The sequence below is a fragment of the Microcaecilia unicolor genome, chromosome 2, assembly GCF_901765095.1.
Source record: "Microcaecilia unicolor chromosome 2, aMicUni1.1, whole genome shotgun sequence".
NCBI lineage: Eukaryota > Metazoa > Chordata > Amphibia > Gymnophiona > Siphonopidae > Microcaecilia > Microcaecilia unicolor.
The window spans coordinates 463,022,217-463,046,531 of NC_044032.1; the positions used below are offsets into that span (position 1 = coordinate 463,022,217).

At 44.6% G+C, this 24,315-nt stretch overlaps 1 protein-coding gene across 1 annotated transcript in view; it reads right to left on the bottom strand.

Moving 5' to 3' along the window:
• The window catches only part of ATRN (attractin), a 626,429-nt gene that overhangs the window by 209,557 nt on the left and 392,557 nt on the right, over positions 1–24,315 (bottom strand). Inside the window, 1 exon segment of the mRNA XM_030190990.1 lies at positions 21,140–21,233. Within this exon segment, the coding sequence (XP_030046850.1) occupies positions 21,140–21,233 (94 nt within the window).

Below are 24,315 nucleotides of genomic sequence, written 5' to 3' on the forward strand. Positions count from 1 at the left end.
GCATCTCAACCCTGGGCTCATCCTCAACCTCCACAGGGAAGGGAATAGCCGTAGCCATTTCCCGGACAAAAGAGGAAAAACACAGACTCTCCGGTGGAGATAGTCTTCTTTCCAGTGAAGAAGGATCAGAAATAACCCCAAAGGACTCATCAGAAGAAAAGTAACTGGGATCTTCCTCTGACTCCCATGAACGCTCCTGCTCAGTATCAGATAAAGCCTGTGTCAAGGTACTTCCGACGCTAAGGAACGATGTCCTCTATGGCGATGTTGAGAGGCTGACGCCTGATCCGACTGCAGCGAAGCTCCCTCCACCGACGTCGAAGGGGAGTCGACCTGGGTGGCAGCCGAAGCCGCAGGCGGCATCGCAGTCAGAGGACCTCACCGCAGGAGAATGGCCAGACACTGCTGCAGTAGATGGCACAGAAGACGCAAGCACCCCCAACACCGAAGCTGACTGACGTAGCAGTCCCTACAGAATTTCTGGAAACAAGGCCCGGATGTGCTCATCGAGAGCCACCATCGGAGAAGGCTGCGGGAGGTCAGTGGAACAGGCAGTGTCAGAATCTGTAGAGGCTTGGGAGCAGGTATCAAGCTGCTAGGAGACCGACACATCGGCACCTCCTGTATCGAGGGGGAGCGATCCTCTTGGCACTGACGTTTCTCGGGTGCCGACTCTCTCGATGCCCCGGAGCTCCCGGTACTGTGCGTTGAAGGAGAATGACGACAGTGCTTCTTCGCCTTTGCTCGATGCCCGTCATCGAGACTCCTCGGTACCGACAAGGAAGACATGGAATCCTCACGTCTCCTCGGGGCTGGATCAGGCGAAGGTCGGTCCCAGGGGGCCTGCATAACAGGAGGCCTCGAGGCAGGTGGAGACCCATTCGATGCCTCACTGCTCCCAGCGCAAGTTGGTCTCTCAGCAGCCATTACCTCTGCTCCAGACATCAATGCTCCTCTCGATGTCGACGCCACTGACCTCGGTACCGATGTCTATGTCGACATCAAAGGACCAGACTGAGCCCCAAAAAGCTTTCCTCGTTGGGCTTCTCAAGACGCTTGGGTCCGTTTCTTCATACGAAGACACAGACTACAAGCAGCTGGACTATGGTCGGGCCTAAGGCACTGGATACATCAGGCATGGGTATCGGTACCTGAGATGGTCCGGTTGCACTGAGTACAACGTTTGAAGCCGTAGGGTGTCTTCGATAACATGGAAGGAAAAACGGCTTCAGCAAAATCAAAAGACGTGATTGTGCCTGTTAAGAGAAAAGGGGGCACATAAAAGAAAGGGAATAACCTGGCCGCATCAAAAACAAAGGAAACTTTAAAAGGGGACATAAGTAAAAGAAACTATGGGTAACTTTTTTTTTTAAACTGTAGAAATAAAATAAAGTAAAATAAAGCGAAAAGCCAAAACGCTTGCGAAGACTCTTTCCTGGGCCTAAGAGGAGTGCAGAAAAACTCTACTGCACCTCAACGTGGAGAAAAGAAAAGCGAGGAGGCATGCTTGCGCGACGGGCGGGAAGTCATCCACGCATGCGCGCCGGAAGGCTCTGGCAAAACTTTTTAATTTTGCTGGTGAAAAATTTGCCATTTCCTGGGCTGACGCGGACGTCGACCCACATGTGAGAACAAGCAGCCTGCTTGTCCTAGGAGAAATAAAGTTAACATTGAGCAAAAAGTAATGATGCTGGCAGTGAGGAACATGAGGAGAAAAATTTTAATAGCATAAAAGGACAGAAAAACCTGAAAGAAAGGCTCATACTAATAACAAAAATCTATATATATAAAAGGCACCACTGAAGCCTCCAGCCGGAAGTGTGAAGCGCCAGAGATATCCGGTTTCCCCATGAGTGAAGGAAAACAGCACAGCAGGAAATCCCACGAAACAGTGAAGGACTCAGAGGGGGGAGGGGAGAGAGATGCCCTCACTCTCTCTGTAACAAAAACACAGAACAGCAGGAAACAACACTGAAGGACTGGACTCGGAGGGGGGAGGGGGGAGGGAGAGAGGGCAAGGACACACACTCCCACATGCACACTCTGAAGAAAACCTTGCTAGCCCCCGTTTCATTTGCATCAGAAACGGGGTTTTTTTTTACTAGTGGGACATAATTTACTAAGTAAGTCATTGTAGATAACCAAATAAACATGAATAAAAATATATAAGCAAAATGTTGAACAGAGCCAAATAAAGCTGAAATAAATAATTAAAACGCATGCTTAACAAGTCAATCATGTAAAATCATAAATCAATAAAAAATAAATGGAATGATTAAATGTAATTGTGCTGGGAATATGAAAATAGGTGGACCGTGGCTCACTTGTTTGGGGAATCCGAAACAAAGGAGGATGGGGGAGAGGTTAAGAAGTCAGCCCTCAGCTTAAACCAGTGGTTCCCAAACCTGGTCCTGGAGGCACCCCAGCCAGTCAGGTTTTTGGGATATCTACAATGAATATTCATGAGAGAGTTTTGCATGCACTGCCTCCACTGCATGCAAATCTCTCTCATGAATATTCATTGTGGATAGCCCAAAAACCTGACTGGCTGGTGTGCCTCCAGGATCAGGTTTGGAAATCACTGGCTTAAACAATTTTTTCTCTTCTTTCACCCTGTCCCTCAGAGAGCTACTTTCTACTTTGTTTTATTTTATTGTACAGTATTGTTTACAACTTGAGACTGTAAGCTTCTGGCACAGGAATATACCTGCTAAATGTATGTGCCTATCCCTTTCATTTCCCTTTGGTGTCTATAAGGATGTCATAATGCCTCTGTATCGCTCCATTGTGTGACCGCACCTTGAACATTGTGTTCAATTCTGGTCGCTGCATCTCAAAAAAGATATAGTGGAATTACAAAAGGTACAGACAAGGGCAACAAAAATGATAAAGGGGATGGGACGATTTCCCTATGAGGAAAGGCTAAAGCGGCTAGGGCTCTTCAGCTTGGAGAAAAGGCGGCTCAAGGGAGACATGATAGAGGTCTATAAAATAATGGGTGGAGTTGAACAGGTAGATGTGAAGCATCTGTTTACGCTTTCCAAAAATACTATAGGACTAGGGGGCATGCGAGGAAGCTACAATGTAGTAAATCTAAAACGAGTCGGAGAAAATATTTCTTCACTCAACGTGTAATTAAACTCTGGAATTTGTTGCCAGAGAATGTGGTAAAGGCGGTTAGCTTAGCGGAGTTTAAAAAAGGTTTGGACAGCTTCCTAAAGGAAAAGTCCATAGACCATTATTAAATGGGGAAAATCCGAGTCACGTGATGCTAGGCGAAGGGAAGGTCGCCGCTTGAGAGAGCTCCGAGACCCCTCGTAGAACAACTTCCCCTAGCGCTGCACGCATCTGCAGAGAACCCACAAAATTGAGCTGGAAAGGCTCGGGAAACTCCCCCGGTGTGAGCAACGGCTGGCGAGCTGTGACTCGGGTCGGAATGGCCACAAAAATCAGCCGGAAAGACAGCGCACGGAGCCGCACGGGCGAAAACAAAATGGCGGAGATTGGCGCGTCGAGCGAATCGGTGAGTTCCGCCTGGGCAGCAGAGATAGCCGCGGAGGTCTCCGCTTTGTTAGAGGCATCCGTCGACAAAAAATTACAGAAAATCTCAGACCAAATAGTGCAAATGGACGGCAAATTAGAAAGCTTACGCACAGATTTGACTGGGTTTCAGCAGAGACTGTCGGACGAGGAAGATCAGTGCCAGCAAAGCGATAGTAAGCAAGAACAAATGAGTGAGCAACTGAACAAACTGGAAGCTAAAATAGAAGATCTTGAAAACAGATCACGCCGGAATAATCTAAGGCTGGTGGGGCTCCCGGAGTCAATACGCGAGGTAGAGCTGCGGGACTTCCTTGAAACATGGCTGCCTAAGATACTAAATTTACCTGGGTTGGAGAAGGAGTTAAAAATCGAGCGAGCACACCGGTTGGGCCGTGCTGGACAAGACTTAGAAAGACCTCGTGTGATAATATGTAAAATCCTCAACTACACCCACAAGCAAGAAATATTGCGAGCATGGAGAGTGAGAGGCAAGGTGCAGTATGAGGCCCGCACTGTCCTTTGTTTTCAAGACTTTTCAACTGCAGTGGCAGCCCAGCGCAGGCAATTTGTAGAAGTGTGTAAGAACCTGTATGAAAAAAGAGCGAACTTCGCTCTAATGTTTCCTGCCAAACTAAGAATTCAGTACAAGGGCAAACAACACTTCTTCAGCTCACATGTGGAGGCCTTGCACTTTGCTAATAAAATGGAGCAGAGACCGGAGGAAGGGAGCGAGGCCACAAGGAACAGCAGCCCAGGAGATCAGTGATAAGGAGGTGATAAAGGCTTGGTTGGAGTAAGCCCAGACAATAAATACATACACTGCTGACAGGACTGTAAAGTAAGGACTGTACAGAAAGGTAGAATTCTTGAATAAATGCAGGTACTTTCTAGGCCCATGGAGGGATCTACACTAAAGTTTCCTGTATCAAAGGCTGTGTCTAAGTTTAAATAGAAAAGATGTAAATTTAAGGCCAATACTATATATATTAGGAAGCAGGACTGTATAAAAGTTAGAAGCTCATAATTAACAAGGGGTGAAATATAAAAAATCTGGAGGTCAGCGCTGGGGGGAAAAGGGGGGGGGCGTGACTCGTTCTCTAGCGAGAACAACAGGAAAGGAAGGAGTCTAGAGGTGGTGGGAGGGGGGAAAAGGCGAAGGGTGGGGAGGGGGAAGGGGAACTATGGAAAGGAGTTATGGGAGCAAAGTTTTTTTTTTTTTTTTTATTTCATCCCTGTTGGTTTGGACAGTCGCATATGGCTCGCAACTGCAGATCAAAGAAAGGAGGGTGCCCAGGGGCTGGGGGGCGCTCTTCAGAATGCGAAAGTTATCAGACACTGTAATGGTTGTAAAACAAGAGGCTGACCCCAATTAGGTTGATATCCTGGAATGTGGGGGGGATCTCCTCGCCGGTGAAACGTACTAAAGTACTGCAGGCTTTGCAGAGACACAAAGCTGACATAGCATTCCTCCAGGAGACCCATCTCTCCAATAAAGAGCACAGTAAATTTCAGAAGGGTTGGGTAGAACAGGCAGTAGGCTCGCCAGCACAGGGGAAAAAAGGAGGAGTGTTGATATTAATTCGGAGGGGCCTGCAGCTGCGAACTAAAATAATAAAACGAGATGAGGGAGGCCGAATAGTGATAATGGAAGTAGAAATAGGCACATCTTCATATATTCTGTGCAATATATATGCACCCAATGTGTATGACAAGAAATTTTATAACAAATTATTGGAACTGCTGGGCTCCTACCAGGGGGGCAATGTTATACTCGGAGGGGATTTCAATATGGTAATAGATCCTGAGATAGATAGATGTGGCAAATTGGGTCCACAGCATAGATTTCAATCAAGAGGTGTGCCTTTCCTCTGCTCAGCCCTCAACTTGATAGATGTGTGGAGAATATTGCATCCTTCGCAGAGGGACTACACACATACCTCCAGAGCGCACTTGACTCAATCCCGTATAGATTATTTTCTCATATCCCCAGCACTGTTTTCCCAAGTGCCAAAAGCAGAGATAGGTCCATGCGAGATTTCGGACCATGCGATGGTATGGTTTGAACTACAGGTTACTGGAAGAGGGCTTGGGAGGGGAGGGTGGAGATTCCCGTTTGAACTGTATAGAGACCCAAACTTTAAGCCCTTTATCAGTGAAAAATGGCAGGAATTCCAGCAATTTAACGGAGGTCACAGACATGAGGTGGCACTATACTGGGAAACAGCCAAAGCAGTAATGAGGGGGGAGGTGATAGCTTACAGAGCTAGAGCTAGGAGAATGAGGGATAAAGAGATCCTCCGCTTGGAAAGAGAGGCTCGGGTGAGAAGGAAGAGATTAGGGGAGGAAGTAACGGACGAGAACAAGAAGGAGCTGCTCATAACTCAGAAAAACCTAAACGAGCTCCTTCATCAAAGAGCACAAAAAACGCAAATGTACTATAAACACCAACTATTTCAATATGGAAATAAAGCAGGCGCACTATTGGGCAGGTTAGTGCAAGGGAAGAAAGGGCCCTCCAGGATCTTACAAGTGAAGGATGGAGGAGGGAATCTCATAAAGGAAACCAGAGGTATTATAGGGAGATTTAGGGATTTTTTTATGGCTCTATATGCAAAACCTACTGATATTGTAGAAGACAGTAACCTATATTTAATAAACCAAAATTTGCCCAAGATCACTGAGGAGCAGAGGGAGACTCTGAACAATCCTATTGAGGAAGGGGAACTGATGTTGGCCCTACAGCAAAGTGATTTGCACAAGGCGCCAGGGCCAGACGGATTTAGTATAGCATTCTATAAGATCCTACAAGAGCAGGTCACACCTCCTCTGTTGGATTTATATAACCACATGATCTCAACTGGGACAATGCCAGACTCCCTTAACATAGCAAAAATTATATTATTACGAAAGCCTGGGAAGGAAGACACTGAAGTAAGTTCCTACAGACCAATCTCCCTATTAAATAGTGATCTTAAATTATATGCGAAGATCCTGGCAAATCGACTGGCAAAGCTTTTGCCTTGGTTAATAGCACCCCCTCAAGCTGGGTTTGTGCAAGGGAGAGCAGTGGCAAAGAATGTGAGGGCTCTGTTGGCATCCTTGGAGACAGTGGAAAGACAGAAAAGGCCTTCTCTGGTTGTCAGTTTCGACACAGAGAAGGCCTTTGATAGGGTGGTGTGGGGCTTTCTATTTGCGGTACTGACAAAGATGAGCATTGAAGGGGCTTTCCAGGATGCGATAGGAGCACTATATGTAAACCCTCAGGCATATTTATGGATCAATGGGGAACAGTCACCCTTATTCCCGATCAGGAGGGGTACGAGACAGGGGTGTCCTCTCTCGCCCCTACTATTCGTCTTGGTCTTAGACCCATTGATCAGGGAAATTATGGACCACCCAGAAATAGAGGGGGTAAATTGGGGACCTGAAGTGTTTAAGATATCTGCTTTTGCAGATGATCTGTTGGTCCATCTAACACAACCAAAAAGCTCATTGGAAGCCTTATTAGAACTCTTTAGGGAATATGGGGATTTCGCCGGTTTTAAAATAAACTATTCAAAATCATTAGCGCTAGCCACAGACAATAATGTGAGGCAGATGTGGGGAGCAGAGTTCCCACTACGATGGGCATCAGAGTCACTCCAATACTTAGGAGTACAGATTCCCAAAAAAACATCGGAAATACATCTGACGAATATTGGTAATAGGATTGCAGCTTTGAAGGACCGATTAGATGGATGGGGAGCCCTGCCACTTAATCTGCATGGGAGAGTGCATCTGTTTCGTATGGTGGAATTTCCACGATGGTTATATTTATTTCAGGTACTCCCTATACGATTACGGGCTAAAGACATAAATCAAATCTTCAAATATGTCAGGAAATTTATTTGGAGAGGGTCAAAGCCAAAACTCCCTTTGAAGTTAATGATGGGGTCATGGAGAGAGGGAGGCATTGGATTACCAAACCTCCGCCGCTACAATCAGGCTAGTCTACTCCGGCACCTGGGTGATTGGTTATTAGATAGGCAAGACTACACCCCCCGTAGTTTGGAGCAGGAATGTTTCAAACCATACCACTTATATTTCATGTTACAATGCCCGAACCGACAACTCCCGTCATGGGTAAGCAATAGCATATTGGTAAGACCTCTGAGACAAATGTGGAGAGAGTTAAATGAGATCTGGGGGCTAGCGGCGGACGTAACAGATCTTCTGCCTTTGCAGGGCAACCCACAGTTTTTACCAGGTACGGAGAATAAAGTACTTTGTAGGTGGGCAACGATGGGTATCACCAGACTAGAACATGTACTAGATTCTAAGGGACGATTAATGGAGCTTGGAGCTCTGGGGGTAGGTATTACTCAAAATCATCAATTTGCGTATTATCAGATAGCACATTATGTCAGATCTCTAGAACAAGGGAAATTGAGTAGTGGACATGGACGCCAAATAAGGGCATTCTTTAGTTCCATGCGAGGGGGGCGTTTATCGGTCTCTGGATTACAAAAAGCATTGGGGGAGACGAGCAGGGGTAGAGATACAGGCCATATTTTAGGGAAATGGGCTCATGATCTAAAGCGTCCAAACCTGAAGCTAGACTTTCAGAAGTTATCGGCTAGGATTCCTACCCTATCGAGAAACGCGGCCATGAGGGAATGTCAATACAGGATTTTATATAGGGCATACATGTCAAAGCATCAAGTATCCAAATTCGGAGGAGGAATTGATCCTTTGTGCTCTAAGTGTGGGCAGAGGGAAGGCACATTATATCATTACCTTTGGGAATGTTACAAGATTCAGAACTATTGGAGGCAAATTGTGGGATTTCTAGAGTTGATACTAAAGAGCAAGGTTCCGCTTACTCCGCAGGGTCTCCATTTGGATCAGTATGAGTTCTTTGTCTTGCACACGGGGGGAGCCCGGCAGTTCATCAGGAAAGCCAGTTTAGTAGGTAAGAAACTGATTTTGCAGGCTTGGGTGCACTCTGACCCGCCGGAGTATTGGTATTGGAGAAATAGTTTATATGAACTGCTGATGATGGAGAGGAGAGAGGTGGGATCCTCCCCTAAAGGAAAGAAGGCATTCTTGAGGATCTGGGAACCTTATATCCAGTCCCTGGCACCCAGGGCGAGAAGTTTTATTCTGAACCGACTATAAGCGGCCATATCCTGTGTTTTTTTTCTTCTTCGTTCTTTGAATATTAGGTTGGGGGGAGTGGGTGGGTAAAGGGAGCAGGTGGAGTTATTAAATTTCAAAGTGTATGGGAGAACGGTTAAGGCGGATTAGAAGCTATGCCTAAAGAACAAACATGGTAAACAGAACAAATCATAACACTTGGTAGCTTGGTATAGTAGACTAAGTCGGCATAATAAGAGTATTACCTTCCAGAACGGGGGAGGGGGTCATCAGAGTATAAGACCCAGGACCTCCTCCGGGACGGGAGGGAGCTAGCTTAACATGGAAAGTCAAAGCACACACATGTTGACCAACACTTAGAGGGGGGGAGGGATAGAAATAACATGTTAAAAAAGTTGATAACGAGTTGTATCATGCGGTTAAAACAGAGTTTGTTTATATATTCTGAATTTCTGTATACGCACCAGGTTAACAGTGTTTTCTTTGAAGTGTCATCAATAAAAACTGTTGAACTTTAAACTACAAGGAAGGGAGGGTGGGGGGAGGGGGTGTCTAGGGATAAAAGAAGAAAATGATTTGATGTATGTGGACGGATTACAAGTTGTCTGTTTTATTAGTAAGGTTATCTGCCGGACATTATGTATATATGTTTCATATAATACGTCAATAAACAGATTTAAACTAAATGGGGAAAATCCACTATTTCTGGGATAAGCAGTATAGAATGTTTTGTACTTTTTTGAGATCTTGCCAGGTATTTGTGACCTGGATTGGCCACTGTTGGAAACAGGATGCTGGGCTTGATGGACCTTTGGTCTTACCCAATATGGCAATACTTATGTACTTTTCTGCCTTAGCCTCTTTTCTCATGCTCTGTTGGTCTCCGTTCCTTTATTCCACCCCCCCCCCCCCCCCCCCCCCCCCGCTTTTCTTCTTGCTTCTTTTCTATTTCGGTTCTCTCGCTTCCTTTATCTCTTTTGTCAAGCTGCAAACACCTGTAGTGTTTCTTTCTTTTTTTTTGATTACTTGATTAAAAAAAAAAAAAAAAAATCCTCCCTTTTAAAACAAATGCAGTTTGGAAAACCAGAACCTGCTACAGGAAACAGTTACAGGCTATATTTATAGTAAAGCGAAGATACTTACCTGTAGCAGGTATTCTCCGAGGGCAGCAGGCTTCACATTCTCACAAGTAGGTAGACAATCCGCATTGCCTGTGAACTGGCACATTAGCCAGCAAAGAAAAAATTCCAGAGCCTTCTGGGGTGCACAATGTGCCCCACCACACGCGCGCGAAACACCTTCCCGTCTGCAGCATCTCTGAATCTCATCAGTTTAATACAATAGCAAAAAATTGAAACTATGAAGAAACAACTCCAAGGGGTGGTGGGCGGGACTGTGAGAATGTGAAGCCTGCTGTCATCGGAGAATACCAGCTACAGGTAAGTATCTTCGCTTTCTCCAAGGACAAGCAGGCTTACATTCTCACAAGTGGGGAATCCCTAGCATCCAGGGTCACCCAAAACAACAAACAATGGTCAACTGGGCCTCTCAACGGCGAGGACTAAACGCAGATTAACCTGAAACCAAGCACAACTAGATGAAGGTGCAGCCTGGAACAGAATAAAACGGGCCTAGGAGGTTGGAGTTGGATTCTAGACCCCAAACAGATTTTGAAACAATGACTGCCCAAACCAACCGTCCCGTTGGGTATCCTGCTCAAGGCAGTATTGAGATGTGAATGTATGGACTGAAGACCATGTCGCAGCTTTGCAAATCTCTTCAATGGAGGCTGACTTCAAGTGGGCTACCGACGCAGCCATGGCTCTAACATTATGAGCCGTGACATGACCCTCTAAAATCAGCCCAGCTGGGCATAAGCGAAGGAAATGCAATCTGCAAGCCACTGGAAATGGTGTATTTACCAATGGTGACTCCACTCCTGTTGGGATCAAAAGAAACAAACAATTGGGCAGGCTGTCTGAAGGGGTTCGTCCACTCCATGTAAAAGGCAAAGGTTCTCTTGCAGTCCAAGGTGTGCAAGCTGCTTTTGCCAGGGTGGGCGTGAGGACGGGGAAAAATGTTGGCAAGACAATCGACTGGTTCAGATAGAACTCAAACACCTTCGACAGGAACATAGGGTGTGCGGGCAGAGGACTACTCTCTTGTGATGAAACTTAGCATAAGGTACATGCACTACTAAGGCCTGAAGCTCACTGACCCTATGAGCTGAAGCAACAGCCACCAAGAAAACAACCTTCCAGGTCAAGTACTTCAGATGGCAGGAATTCAGTGGCTCAAAAGGAGCTTTCATCAGCTGGGTGAAAACAACATTGTGTTCCCATGACACTGGCGGAGGTTTGACAGGGACTGTGACAAAAGCAAATCTCTCAAGAAGGGAACAACTAAAGGCTGTCCAGAGACAAGATTACCTTCTACAAGCTGATAAGCACTAATTGCACTAAAGTGAACCCTTACTGAGTTGGTCTTGAGACCAGACTCTGATAAGTGTAGAAGGTATTAAAGCAGAGTCTGTGTAGGACAAGAAAGGGGATCTAAGGCCTTGCTGTCACACTAGATGGCAAACTTCCTCCACTTAAAAGAATAACACCTCTTAAGAATAACACCTTAGTAGAATCTTTCCTGGAAGCCAGCGAGACTTGGGAAACACCCTCCGAAAGACCCAAGGAAGCAAATTCTAGGCTCTCAACATCCAGGCCGAGAGCCAGAGACTGGAGGTTGGGATGCAGAAGCAACCCCTCATTCTGTGAGATAATGATCAGAAAACACTCCAATGGCCACCGTTCTTCGGAGACAATTCCAGAAGAAGAGGGAACCAAATCTGATGCGGCCAGTAAGAATCATGGTTCTGTGGTCTTGCTTGAGTGTCAACAAATTCTTTCCCACTAGAGGTATGGGAAGATATGCATACAGAAGGCCTGTCCCTCAATGAAGAAGGAAGGCATCTGATGTTAGTCTGTTGTGGGCCTGAAGCCTGGAACAGAACTGAGGGACCTTGTGGTTGAGCTGAGTGGCAAAAAGATCCACCGATGGGGTGCCCCATGCTCAGAAGATCTTGCAGGCTATGCTCATGTTCCGAGACCACTCGTGAGGTTGCATTATCCTGCTCTGTCAGCCAGGCCATTGTTTAAACCTGCCAGATAAGTGGCTTGGAGAAACATGCCACGAAGATGTGCCCACAGCCACATCTGGACAACTTCCTGACACAGAGGGCGAGATACAGTGCCCCCCTGCTTGTTGGTGTAATACATTGCAACCTGATTGTTCGAATTAGGATAATTTGATTGGACAGCCGATCTCTGAAAGCCTTTAAATCATTCCATATCGCTCAGAGCTCCAGGAGATTGATCTGAAGGAAAAATTATGTTCTTACCTAATAATTTTCTTTCGTTTCATCATACCAGACCAGTACAGACTAATGGGTTGTGTCCATCTCCCAGCGGAAGGAGACAGAGAAAATAGTTCCAACTAAACTGCCCCTTAAAGGTATCGTGCAGCCAGGAATGTTCAGTTTTTCGAATAGCCAATCAATGGTGCTCTAAAGTCTAGAAGAAAACACAGTTAATACCAAGCAGGCAAACTCTTGGAGCAAATATGTAGAACCTCACTGTTCCTGCTCGGTCGAAGGCAACTGCAACCTCCCCTCACAGTAAAGTAAGCAGGAGGGAATGGTCCATACCAAACTTGCCCAAGCACACAGAGATCTACCCCTGAATCTGGGGAAAGAACTCCGTGATCCCAAGTAACAGGAGTCATACAGAGCTGGCACAACAAGTGGCAAGAGATTAAATACAGAAGATGAAGTAGGCAGTGCTGTAGGACATCCCCCCGTATTGAAGCGTCGTGGAACAGCCAGGGATACCTAAAAGAAAGAACACACTGACAGACTTTAGCCAGAAAGGGCATCTGGACCCATCTGGTATGATTAAAGGAAAGAAAATTATCAGATAAGAACATAATTTTTCCTTCCTTGTCATCTATACCAGACCAGTCCAGACTAATGGGATGTAGCAAAGCAGTTTCCCAAAGAGGACAGAAGAATGCAGAAGGTTGAAAAATCAGCAAAGCTATACACACACCAAAAACTGATCAGCAGAAAAGGATTCGAATATCCAAACTACCTGGCTACCAAAATGGAGCACAGACACTAGAAAAGGAACTGAAGCCGTAGGACGTAAAATAAACATCCTGAGCAAAAGAAAAACTACGTACTCCTGTCCCGAGAGTAGCAAAAGAAGCAGCAAAGATACTCGTGCCAAAGTACCCCCCCCCCCCCAATGGAAGGAAGGCAACAGTCATATCTGAGGAAAAAGGAGAACCACCGTCTCTCCTAGACCAGGATCCACTTCTCCAAACCCTGGCAGGACAGAGACTAACTCCCAAATCTGCCTGTCTGCCCTGAGTCCAAGATGGTCGAAGGAAGCGACCCTAACAAGTACTAGGAGTACTCAACCCCAAACAGTGTGCCACACTTCATAGAAGAAAGGAAGCAAGGCCCAGGAACCACCCAGACCTGCACCTAGTGAGAGAATCAAACTCCGCAGAACAAGAAGAGACTCCAGAGTCACCAACTAACTGGAGCGCTAGTCTCTCCAGGAAAACCATGAAGAAAAGGGCAGCAGCATACCAAGGTACAACCGTAGAAAGAGAGTACTCTTAAACCAGCTCACTCTGGACTTAGGGATGAAAGAACAGAGCTAAGAGATCAAATGGTGACAAAAAGAGAGTCGACAGTCAAACTGTGGAGAAAAGACCCCCAAGGTACCAAGAAGCCACAAAAGCAGCACAGAAATTCAAACTCCAACAATGGAGAAGCTTCTCGCCAACCACCAAGAGGCTACGGCAAGAAAAGGTGCCACAGGAATGGTAGCTAGCAGGAGACAAAGCAGCCTTGTCTAGCAATCTAAACTGAAGTATTCCACAGCTGCCAAGAAGTTACTGTACCCAACCCTCAGAGAAGAGCTGGGGTTGACCAACAAGGTGAAACAGTGCCCAACAGGCAGAGGTGAAATTACGCTCCACAGAGAGACTGAACTGTGCTCATGGGACAGAAACGAAGCTGCACCAATCAGGCAGAGTAGGATCCATGCTCAACAAGAACAAACGGATTTGCACTAGAACACAAACTGAGCCACGTACCACAGGCAGAGAAGGAGTTGCACACCTCTGGCAAAGACAGAAATGCGTTAAACAAGCAGAGAAGAAGCTGAGAGTAACAGACAGAGGATGAGAAGTGCCCCCCCCGAAAGAGCTGGATGTTAGAGATACCTGCAGAACTGAAGCTGCGGTAGCAAATGAACTGTGTATAAAACGCCAGCAAGCAGCAGCGCTCCAGACGCCGGCAAGGAGCTATGCTTTCTACGCAGACATGAAGAAGTGCAGCACATGCAGTCACAGAGCTGTGCTCCACATACCGCCCTGAAACTGTGCCCAATCTGCAGAGAAGAGTTGTGCTAAACCCAAAGAGATGGAGCTACACTCAACAGGTTGTGGAGCTGCGCTCCGCGCTCAGACAGGAAGCTTCTCTGTCTGGGGAAGCTGAGTTATAGTCCCTAGTACTCCTGGCTTTTTTGAGAGCAGCATCCACCACCATGGAGTTGTGTGGTAACTGAGACCTCACCAACTTAGGTTCCCTATGAATCCAATATTGGGTATCAATTTTCTTGTGGACCACAGGGAAAGAGAGGACGCTTAGTTCCTTACGAGGACTGCGTTGAGTACCTCGTGGAAAAGAGCCGTCACTGTCTTCTTAGGTGGAGAGTAGTCCAGGACCTCAAGAATCCTGGCCCTAGGCTTATCCTCCGCTTCCACGGGGAATGGAATGGCCTGCGCCATTTTCCATACAAAAGAGGTGAGAGACTCTCAAGTGGAGACAGTCTCCTCTCAGGTGGAGGGGAAAGCTCTAAAGGGATCCCATAGGACTCATCGAAGAAAAAGTACCTGGGATCCTCTTCTGATTCCTATGAGTGCTCTTCTTCAGTATCAGACAGCACCTCCCTCAGGGATGTCAGAGACCTGGCCCACCTGTTTAGGAATTTTCTGAAACTAAGTTCTTTTCTGACTGCAGATTCTTTGTTCCACAGTGCTGGTTTTTGCTGACACTGCTGTACAGGAAGCTCTGCCAGCTCAGATAAGACTTTTGCTGCTTGGGCACCCTCTACATAAGGCCCCTGTAGCTAATGGCCTGTACTAAGAATACCAGTCAGAGTGAAGACAATAGTAATGATGACATAGTGTAAGGGGGGGAGGGGGGAGAGAGGAGAAGTAAGGAGACTGTATATGTGACACTCTCTATGACTGGTATGTGGTGCTGGAAGTGGGATAGTAATATACCCTATAAAGATATGTTGCACCCTGTAAATGGTGGGATATATTATTTGCTGAGGAGTTAGACCACGGATCCTTGTCAGAGGTATATCCTCCAGGAAATATATAATTATATTCTACCCCCCCCCCCCTTCTGAGATTTTAAGTACTGAGAATTATTCCTTTGTAGCTGTAACTTTCTTTCTACTGTTCTTATTTTCCTTAGGGACTTTTGCATATTGATCACTCTATAGTTTGTATGATTATTTCTTATACAGAACTGAGAATGTTATTTTCTGCTTAGCTACCTAATAAAAGATATTTCTTCTATTCTTTAGCTGATTCTTTTCCTTTCCTGAGAATAGCATATACTCCACGCAGCTTATACACGCCTCCATGTGAAGGATCCATGTCCTCGGGAACAGTGTAGACGAGTTGGCTCCCACCTCGACTTCGGCGAACCTTCATCCACCAACAAAGGTGACACTCCACACCAGGGCCGCCAGCGGCGCCGGAGCCAGAAGCCGCACCACGGACTAAGAACTAGGCAGGGCCGCAGCGGAAGGGATGGCAGGCGCAGGCACCCCCAATACACATCGCTGCATCAAGCCCTCCAAGAGCTCTGGGAGCAAGGCCTGGATACGTTCGCTGTGGGGTCAGGTTGCCAAATCACCTGGGGTGCAGGAGCAGGATTTCGGCTGCTGGGAGATGCATGCATCAGCAACTCTTGAATAGAGGGAAAGCGGTCCTCCTGATGCTGACGCTTCTCGGGTACTGAGTCTCTTGACACCCCAGAGCTCCCGGCACCGTGTGTCGAAGGAGATTGGTGTTGGTGCTTCTTGGTCTTCACCCAATACACTTCATTCAAACTCCTCGGTGCCAATGAGGATGACATACCATGCTCACATCGCCTCAGCATCGGGTCCGACGATGGTTAGTCTCAGGGGGCCTGCATAGCAAGAAGCCTCGAGGCAAGTGGAGACCCACTCAACGTCTCACTGCTCCCAGTGTCTCCGGGTCTCGCAGCAAACATCTCTACCTCGACTCTCAACGCTGATGCTTCCTTCGATGTCGACACCGACAGTATGCGAGCATAAGGTGTGTGAGTGAGTAAGCAGATCTCCGATTGTGTGCGCGTGAGCAAATACAAGCTTGGGTGTATGTGAGTGTGCACCCGCGAGCTTCTGTGTGCAAATGAGCCTGAGCTTCTCTGCATGTGTGTGCAAGTGAGCAAGTGCAAGCTTCTGTGTAAACATGTGAGATTGTGTATGCATGTATACATATGCCAATATATGCAATTGCGAGCTTCTTTGCTTGTATGAGCAAATGTTACTGTGCTTAAGTATGAGCTGTGCACATGCAAGCATATGCAAGTGTAAGCATGCACATGTGCAAAAGTATGCAAGCGTGAGCATGCATGTATGCAAACATATGCATGAGCAAGCGTATGCAAGTGTGAGCTTGTGCATGAGTGCAAGGTCTATAAAATAATGAGTGGAGTAGAATGGGTAGACGTGAATCACTTGTTCACTCTCTGCAAAATTACTAAGACTAGAGGGCACGCAATGAAGCTACAAAGTAGTACATTTAAAACAAATTGGAGAAAATATTTCTTCATTCAGTTATGTCCAATATAAAAGGTATCATCTTATTTTGTTTTCCATGTTTTATTTTGTTTGATTTCTATTGATAACCTTTAAGAGTGGACTAACACGGCTACCACACCTCTCTTCATTCAACGTGTAAACTGGAATTCTTTGCCTGAAAATGTGGTAAAAGCAGTTAGCTTAGCGGGGTTCAAAAAAGGTTTGGATAGTTTCCTAAAAGAAAAGGCCATAAGCCATGCATGAATGTGTGTGTGTGCACATGCGAGCATGAGAGTGAGCGCGCCAGTGTAAAAAAAATAGAAACAGAGAAAAATGTAGACAAAGACCAATCCAGTCTGCCCATTTCATGCCATCTACACTCTATCACTTCCTTAGAGATCCTAAAATTAAGGAACACAGATAAAATATGGTTTAATGGAACAGAGTTAGCATGGTTTCAGCCACGGGAAGTCTTGTCTCATCATCCCAGAGTACTGATAGAACTGAAAAATGAGCTTGCAGAGCTATTGTTAGAAATATGTAATTTATCCTTAAAATCGAGCGTGGTACCGGAAGATTGGAGGGTGGCTAATGTAACGCTGATTTTTAAAAAAGATTCCAGAGGAGATCTGGGAAATTATAGACCGGTGAGTCAGACGTCGGTGCCGGGCAAAATGGTAGAGACTATTATTAAAAACAAAATTACAGAGCATATTCAAAAGCATGGATTAATGAGACAAAGTCAACATGGATTTAGTGAAGGGAAATCTTGCCTCACCAATCTACTACATTTCTCTGAAGGAGTGAACAAACATGTGGATAAAGGGGAGCCGGTTGATATTGTGTATCTGGAGTTTTAGAAGGCGTTTGACAAAGTACCTCCTGAAAGACTCCAGAGGAAATTGGAGAGTCATGGGATAGGAAGTAGTGTTCTATTGTGGATTAAAAACTGGTTAAAAGATAGAAAACAGAGAGTAGGATTAAATGGTCAGTATTCTCAATGGAGAAGGGTAGTTAGTGGGGTTCCACAGGGCTCTGTGCTGGGACTGCTGCTTTTTAACATATTTATAAATGACCTAGAGATGGGAGTAACTAGTGATGTAATTAAATTTGCTGATGACACAAAGTTATTCAAAGTCGTTAAATCACAGGAGAATTGTGAAAAATTACAAGCGGACCTTACGCGACTGGGAGACTGGGCGTCTAAATGGCAGATGACATTTAATGTGAGCAAGTGCAAAGTGATGCATGTGGGAAAGAGGAACCTGAATTATAGCTATGTCATGCAAGGCTCCACAGTAGGAGTCACAGACCAAGAAAGGGATCTAGGTGTCGTCGTTGAGGATACATTGAAACCTTCTGCTCAGTGTGCTGCTGCGCCTAAAAAAGCAAATAGAATGTTAGATATTATTAGGAAAGGAATGGAAAACAAAAATAAGGATGTTATAATGCCTTTGTATCGCTCCATGGTGCGACCGCACCTCGAATATTGTGTTCAGTTCTGGTCGCCGCATCTCAAAAAAAAGCTATAGTGGAATTAGAAAAGGTGCAGAGAAGGGCGACGAAAATGATAAAGGGGATGGGACGACTTCCCTATGAGGGAAGGCTAAAGGGCTCTTCAGCTTGGAGAAAAGGCAGCTGAGGGGAGATATGATAGAGGTCTATAAAGTAATGAGTTGAACAGGTAGATGTGAAGCGTCTGTTCACGCTTTCCAAAAATACTAGGACTAGGAAGCATGCGATCAAGCTACGATGTAGTAAATTTAAAACAAATCGGAGAAAATGTTTCTTCACTCAACGTGTAATTAAACTCTGGAATTCATTGCCAGAGAATGTGGTAAAGGCGGCTAGCTTAGCGAAGTTTAAAAAAGGTTTGGACAGCTTCCTAAAGGAAAAGTCCATAGACCGTTATTAAATGGACTTGGGGAAAGCAGTATAAAATGTTTTGTACATTTTTGGGATCTTGCCGGGTATTTGTGACCTGGATTGGTCACTGCTGGAAACAGGATGTTAGGCTCGATGGACCTTTGGTCTTTCCCAGTATGGCAATACTTATGTACTTAATATGTATAATTAAACACGATGATAAAAATGAGAAGGTTGATGTAGTTTATCCAGAGAGTTTCAGAAAGCTTTGGATTAAGTTCCTCATGAGAGACTACTGAGAAAATTAGAATCATGGGATAGGAGGCAATATTCTGCTGTGGATTAGGAACTGGTTAATTGGCAAGAAAACAGAGGGTAGGGTTAAATGGCTATTTCTCTCAATGGAGGAGGGTGAATGGAGGAGTGCTGCAGGGACCTTATTTAACATATTTATAAATGATCTGGAAATCGAAACGACAAATTAGGTGATTAAATTTGCAGATGACACTGATGATATTAAGGATGTACTATGAAAATGGTACCCACAGCTCCGAAGGGAATATCAAGTTAAAGATTAAAAATGTGGAACAGAGATAATTTTAAGACAGAGCAGGACAGATGCGTTTTACCTAGTTACAGATTGCAGAATTAACAGTTTCAACAAGCTTAAGTAATGAATGTTTTGTTCAGATTCTGGGAAGTCACTAAGAATACTCATGTTTGAAAGGAAATAGGGAAGTAAGAGAGAAATATGCAGATGTAATATGGAATAATGTAAGATATTTCCTCATTTCTATAGATGTTAGATTTTTACTGGACCCACTAGCAGTTTTGAAAAGTACCCTGAACCCCTGAACTTGCAGATGTAAACAGAATATAATCTAGCCAATGATTTTTTCAAAATTTGTGTCCCATGATTTGTGATGTAACTATCTAATTTATGCCTTAATGCATTCTTAATAAAAGAGCACAGGACCTGGGGAATTGAGTGACAGTTCTGGGTGGCCTCAAATGCTATTATGTGAGACCCTCAGTTCTCTCTTCCAAAGGCCTTTGATTGTGAGTGTGTGAGTGTGTGAGTGTGTGAGAGTGTGAGAGTGAGTGAGTGAGTGAGTGAGTGAGTGTGTGTGTGTGTGTGTGTGTGTGTGTTTTATTTCTCTTGACCTCTCCGGGGACAAGGATAAAGAATCAGCAGGTCTCCTACTTGGTGAGGGGAGGGCACAGAAAGATCAGCATGGCCCTAAATGCTTTCAACACAAAACTATTCCACGTTGTTAAAACACATGTGGATTGTGAAAAATTGCAGGAAGACCTTAGGAAATTGGAAGAAGGGGTATCCAGATGGCAGATGAAATTTAATGTGGACAAATGCAAAGAATAACCCAAATCATAGTTACCTGGTGCTAGGGTCAAACTTTGGGGGTCGGCCCCCAAGAAAGAGATCTAAGCATCATTGTAGACAATATAATGAAATCTGCTCAGTGTGTGGCGGCAGACAAAAAAGCAAACAGGATGCTAGGAATTATTAGGAAAGGGATGATGAATAAGACCAAGAATACTATAATGCCTCTGAATCGCTCCATAATGCGACTTCACCTTGAGTACTGCTTCCAGTTCTGGTCACCGTATCTCAAAAAAATATAGAGCAATTAGAAAAGGTTCAAAGTAGAGTGAGTAAAATGATAAAGGGTTAGCTTGACGGAGTTTAAAAAGGGGTTAGATAGATTCCTAAAGGACAAGTCCATAGACCGCTATTAAATGGACTTGGAAAAATTCCGCATTTTTAGGTATAACTTGTCTGGAATGTTTTTACGTTTGGGGAGCGTGCCAGGTGCCCTTGACCTGGATTGGCCACTGTCGGTAACAGGATGCTGGGCTAGATGGACCTTTGGTCTTTCCCAGTATGGCACTACTTATGTACTTATGTAACTCCTCTCATATGAGAAAAGGCTAAAGAGAGGATTCTTCAGCTTGGAAAAGAGGCAGCTGAGAGGAGATATGACTAAGGTCTACAAAATATTGTGTACAACAAGTAGAAGTGAAACTATTGTTTTACTCTATCAAAAAGTACAAGGACTATGGGACACTCAGGGAAGTTACATGGAAATACTTTTAAAACAAATAGGAGGAAATATTTTTTCAATCAAGGAATAGGTAAGCTCTGGAACTCGTTGCCAGAGGATGTGGTATCAGCAGTTAGTGTATCTAAGTTTCAAAAAAGTTTGGCCAAGTTCCTGGAGGAAAAGTCCAAAGTCTGCTAATGAGAGACTTGGGGAAGCCACTGCTTGCCCTGGGATTGGCAGCATGGAATGTTGCTACAATTTAGCTAAATATTTTCTCCAATTTGGGTTTCTGCCAGGTACTTGTGACCTGGATTGACCACTGTTGGAAACAGGATACTGGGCTAGACGGACCATCTAACCCAGCATGGATATTCTTGTATGTTCCTACGTAGAAACACAGTGTGAGTGTGTCTATTGTGTGTGTGTGTGTTTCTGTTTTGTTTTTTTAAGAGAAGATTCAAAGATTGTGGTTTTAAAAAATAGTATTCTAGGAAAATAATGCAATTTTGCATGATTCTGTACATTGCCAAATTATGCATAAATGTTCGGGAAACAGATTTGCATAATTACTGCAGGTATACTTTTAGCTTTGAAACTATTATTATAAAAAATAAAACTCACAGTTGGCACTCATCTCCTTTTATACCCTTGGTGGTGCAGAAACACTTGCCAGTGTTTGTGTTGCAAACCGATGCATGGCCATTACACTTGCAGGCTGCAAAAAAAAAAAAAAAAAAAAAGACAACGTTAACTTGGTTTGTGACAAGAAGAAAACAGGTTAAAAATAAACAGTTACTCTAACTTTTCACTCTTTACAAAGCAGAAGCCAGTGTTGTCTATTTATTCCAATTTATATAAAATAAAAATAGATTTTAAAACATTTTAGTACAGAAAACAGTACCTAAACCCATTTTTATGTTTAAATCTTTTTATTGAAAAATAATAAAAAGTATCCAATACATGTCAACAGAACAATCTAACAAACATTCTTCATAAACCCATCCCCCTCCCTCTTTTGTGCCCTTCCCAAAACTTAGGTAACAAATTTATAGGTTAATAGCCTACTGCGAACTGTGGGTGGCATGGTATTCCAAAACAGGGTCCAGCATTTCTGAAATATGAGGCTCTTAGGTGAAAAAAAAGTCCCGAATCTCAAGATGCTCCATTGGTAATCATTTGTACATGCCATTGCTGTAGAGAAAGGACCCGGTGAGAAAGCCAGTCCATCAAAATTGTCTTTTACATTATAAGGGTGGAGCGGACACAAAACCTCCCATTCCGCCTAGCAAAGGTGATGTTAAAACAGGATGACCAAAAAGTAAGGCATCGTAGCGCCAAACTGAACGCCAAAGACGGGAAACTGTGAACAATATAGAGCGCCAAAATGTTTGCATCACCGGACATGTCCAAAACATGTGTCCCAAAGTAATTTCATGCACTCTGCATTTCAAATAGGCTCCTACTGAAGAAAGGCCCATGTGCAAAGCCCTCCGGGGAGCCACATAGAGGCAAAGTGCAACTCCCTATGTGCAATAGCTTTTGTATGACGCCTTAAAGAAAGAAAATGTTCTTTAAAAGTGTTGAGGTAATGAAGAAATAGAAGGATCTATGCTCCAAAGCCCCACTAGACGGGCATAGTTAAGCTCTGTCATGGTGTCCTGACTATGGGGGTGGTGAAAGGAGAATGACACTTTCTGTTGTGGTCCCAAAGTAAAGGCCATTGAAAGTTCTTTTTCTACATCTTCTGTCAAATCTTCCCAGGGCAAGCCATCAACACAGTGAGGCAGTTGAAGGCAATAAAAGAAATCACTTGTTGGTAAAGCGTATTCCTGCTGAGAATGGAAAAAGGCTTAATATGCCCTTCATCAGTCACGACTTGTAATAGATATTCAATGCCAAGTCAATGCCACCTATGCAAAACAGAGTAAAGCTGGCCAGGGGAAATAGAAGGGTTAGTACAAATAGCCATAAATGGAGTCACTCTGGATGAGAATTTATGGCAGTGGCAAATCCAGCGCCAGACAGCTTTAGCAGAGGGAATTATCCCTGTATCTTTGAGTACTGCAGGTGTACTACCTCCTGCCATGTGGAGTAGGCAACTAAAATGGACAGTAGAGGGCAACTGGGTTTCAAAGGTAGTGTCAGAAAAATGTGTAGAATGAAACTAGTCACCAACAGTGAGGTGACACAAGCTCAGCAACCCAATCCCCCCATACTAAACTGGTATGTGTAAAATGGACACTGGGAGTCTCGCCCTCTTGCCCTGCCAGAGAAATTGTTGCAAGCAGTGATTTAGTTGTCTCTCATCTGAGACTTTCAAGTATAAGGGCAATAATTGAAACACGTAGAGCCAGTGCAGAATAAAGTGCATGTTGTATAAAGAAATCCTTCCGATCAAAGATAAAGGGAATGCACACTAAACTTGCAGCTTTGCCCGAGTATCATCAAGTAGTTTGTCACATTACTAGCACACAAGTGAGACAAGTAAGGGGGGATATACACTCCTAGATATTTCAAAGACTCATCCATCCACCCACTTCAATCGGGTGTCTGTCAATACTGGGAGAGCCTGTGACTTATGTAGATTTCAAGTAAAACCAGAAAAGCTACCAAAGTGTTGAATTGTAAGCAGAAGTATAGGCAGGGACTCCCAAGGGTCAATCAGAGCCACCAAAAGGTCATCAGCAAAAGCAAATGTGACAATCTAAAATTTGGCCTTCTGAAATTCTTTCTACTGATTTCAGTCTGCAACAATGGTTCTATAGTGCAAGGCTTGGTAAAACCAACCTTCAAAGCCCATATAACACTGAACACGAAAAAAGTAACACCAAACCACTTTGTCAAAGGCCTTCTCGGCATACAAACTAATCACCAAAGGCAGAAATCCATTACGTTGACAGTATGCTAAAGACCCTAGAAAATGACGCACATTACAGGTGGAATGTCGTTGTCGAACAAAACCTACCTGGTCCTTCCCCACTAAAAGAGGAAGGATCCCTGCCAAAATTTTATTGTCTATGTTAATAAGTGAAATCGAACGATAGGAATCCACCATATCTGCTGGATGACCAGGTTTCGGAATTAAAGACGCAAGTGCCCAGTTTTTATGTTGTGGAAATTCACCCCTATCTACCACATCCATGAAATACACCAAGAGATAACCCAGGAACTGAAGTGGTTTATAAAACTCTCCAGTAAACCCATCTGGGCCTGGGGCCAAGTATAACTTTAAAGATTTAATGGCCCTCTACAACTCCTTAACAGTAAGAGGATTGGTAATATGTTGATATTCTTGTTCTGCCAATCGAGGGAGATCAGTCCCCTCACTTGACAAAATCAGTGTGGTGGAATCGGGGGGGGGGGGGGGGGGGGGGGAGGGAGCAAAGTAACTAGTATAAACGAGGGCTATCTTCAATTTTGTTACACACTGTTCCTCAAGGATTTTGCAGCACGACCACTGTTCGAGAGCCACCCCACACTTTGACCACCAGAGCAAGAAAGCAACCTGATTGGTCGCCAAAACTATAGGGAGGACCAGGTAGCTTTTTCATGTAAAAGGGAGTTCAAGGTTACCCATATAGAGTAAAGCTGGTCTTGTGTCGTCTTACAAGGATTACAGATAAATACTTGCTTAGCCTTTTTCAGATAAGTTTCTAACAGCAACACACTTGGTGGCAAGCCGTTCAGCCCTCACATGCACATAGCAGTGGCGTAGCCAGACAGCCAATTTTGGGCGGGCCTGAGCCCGAAATGGGTGGGCACAACATTTTCTCTGCCCCGCCCCTTCCTCCCCCTAT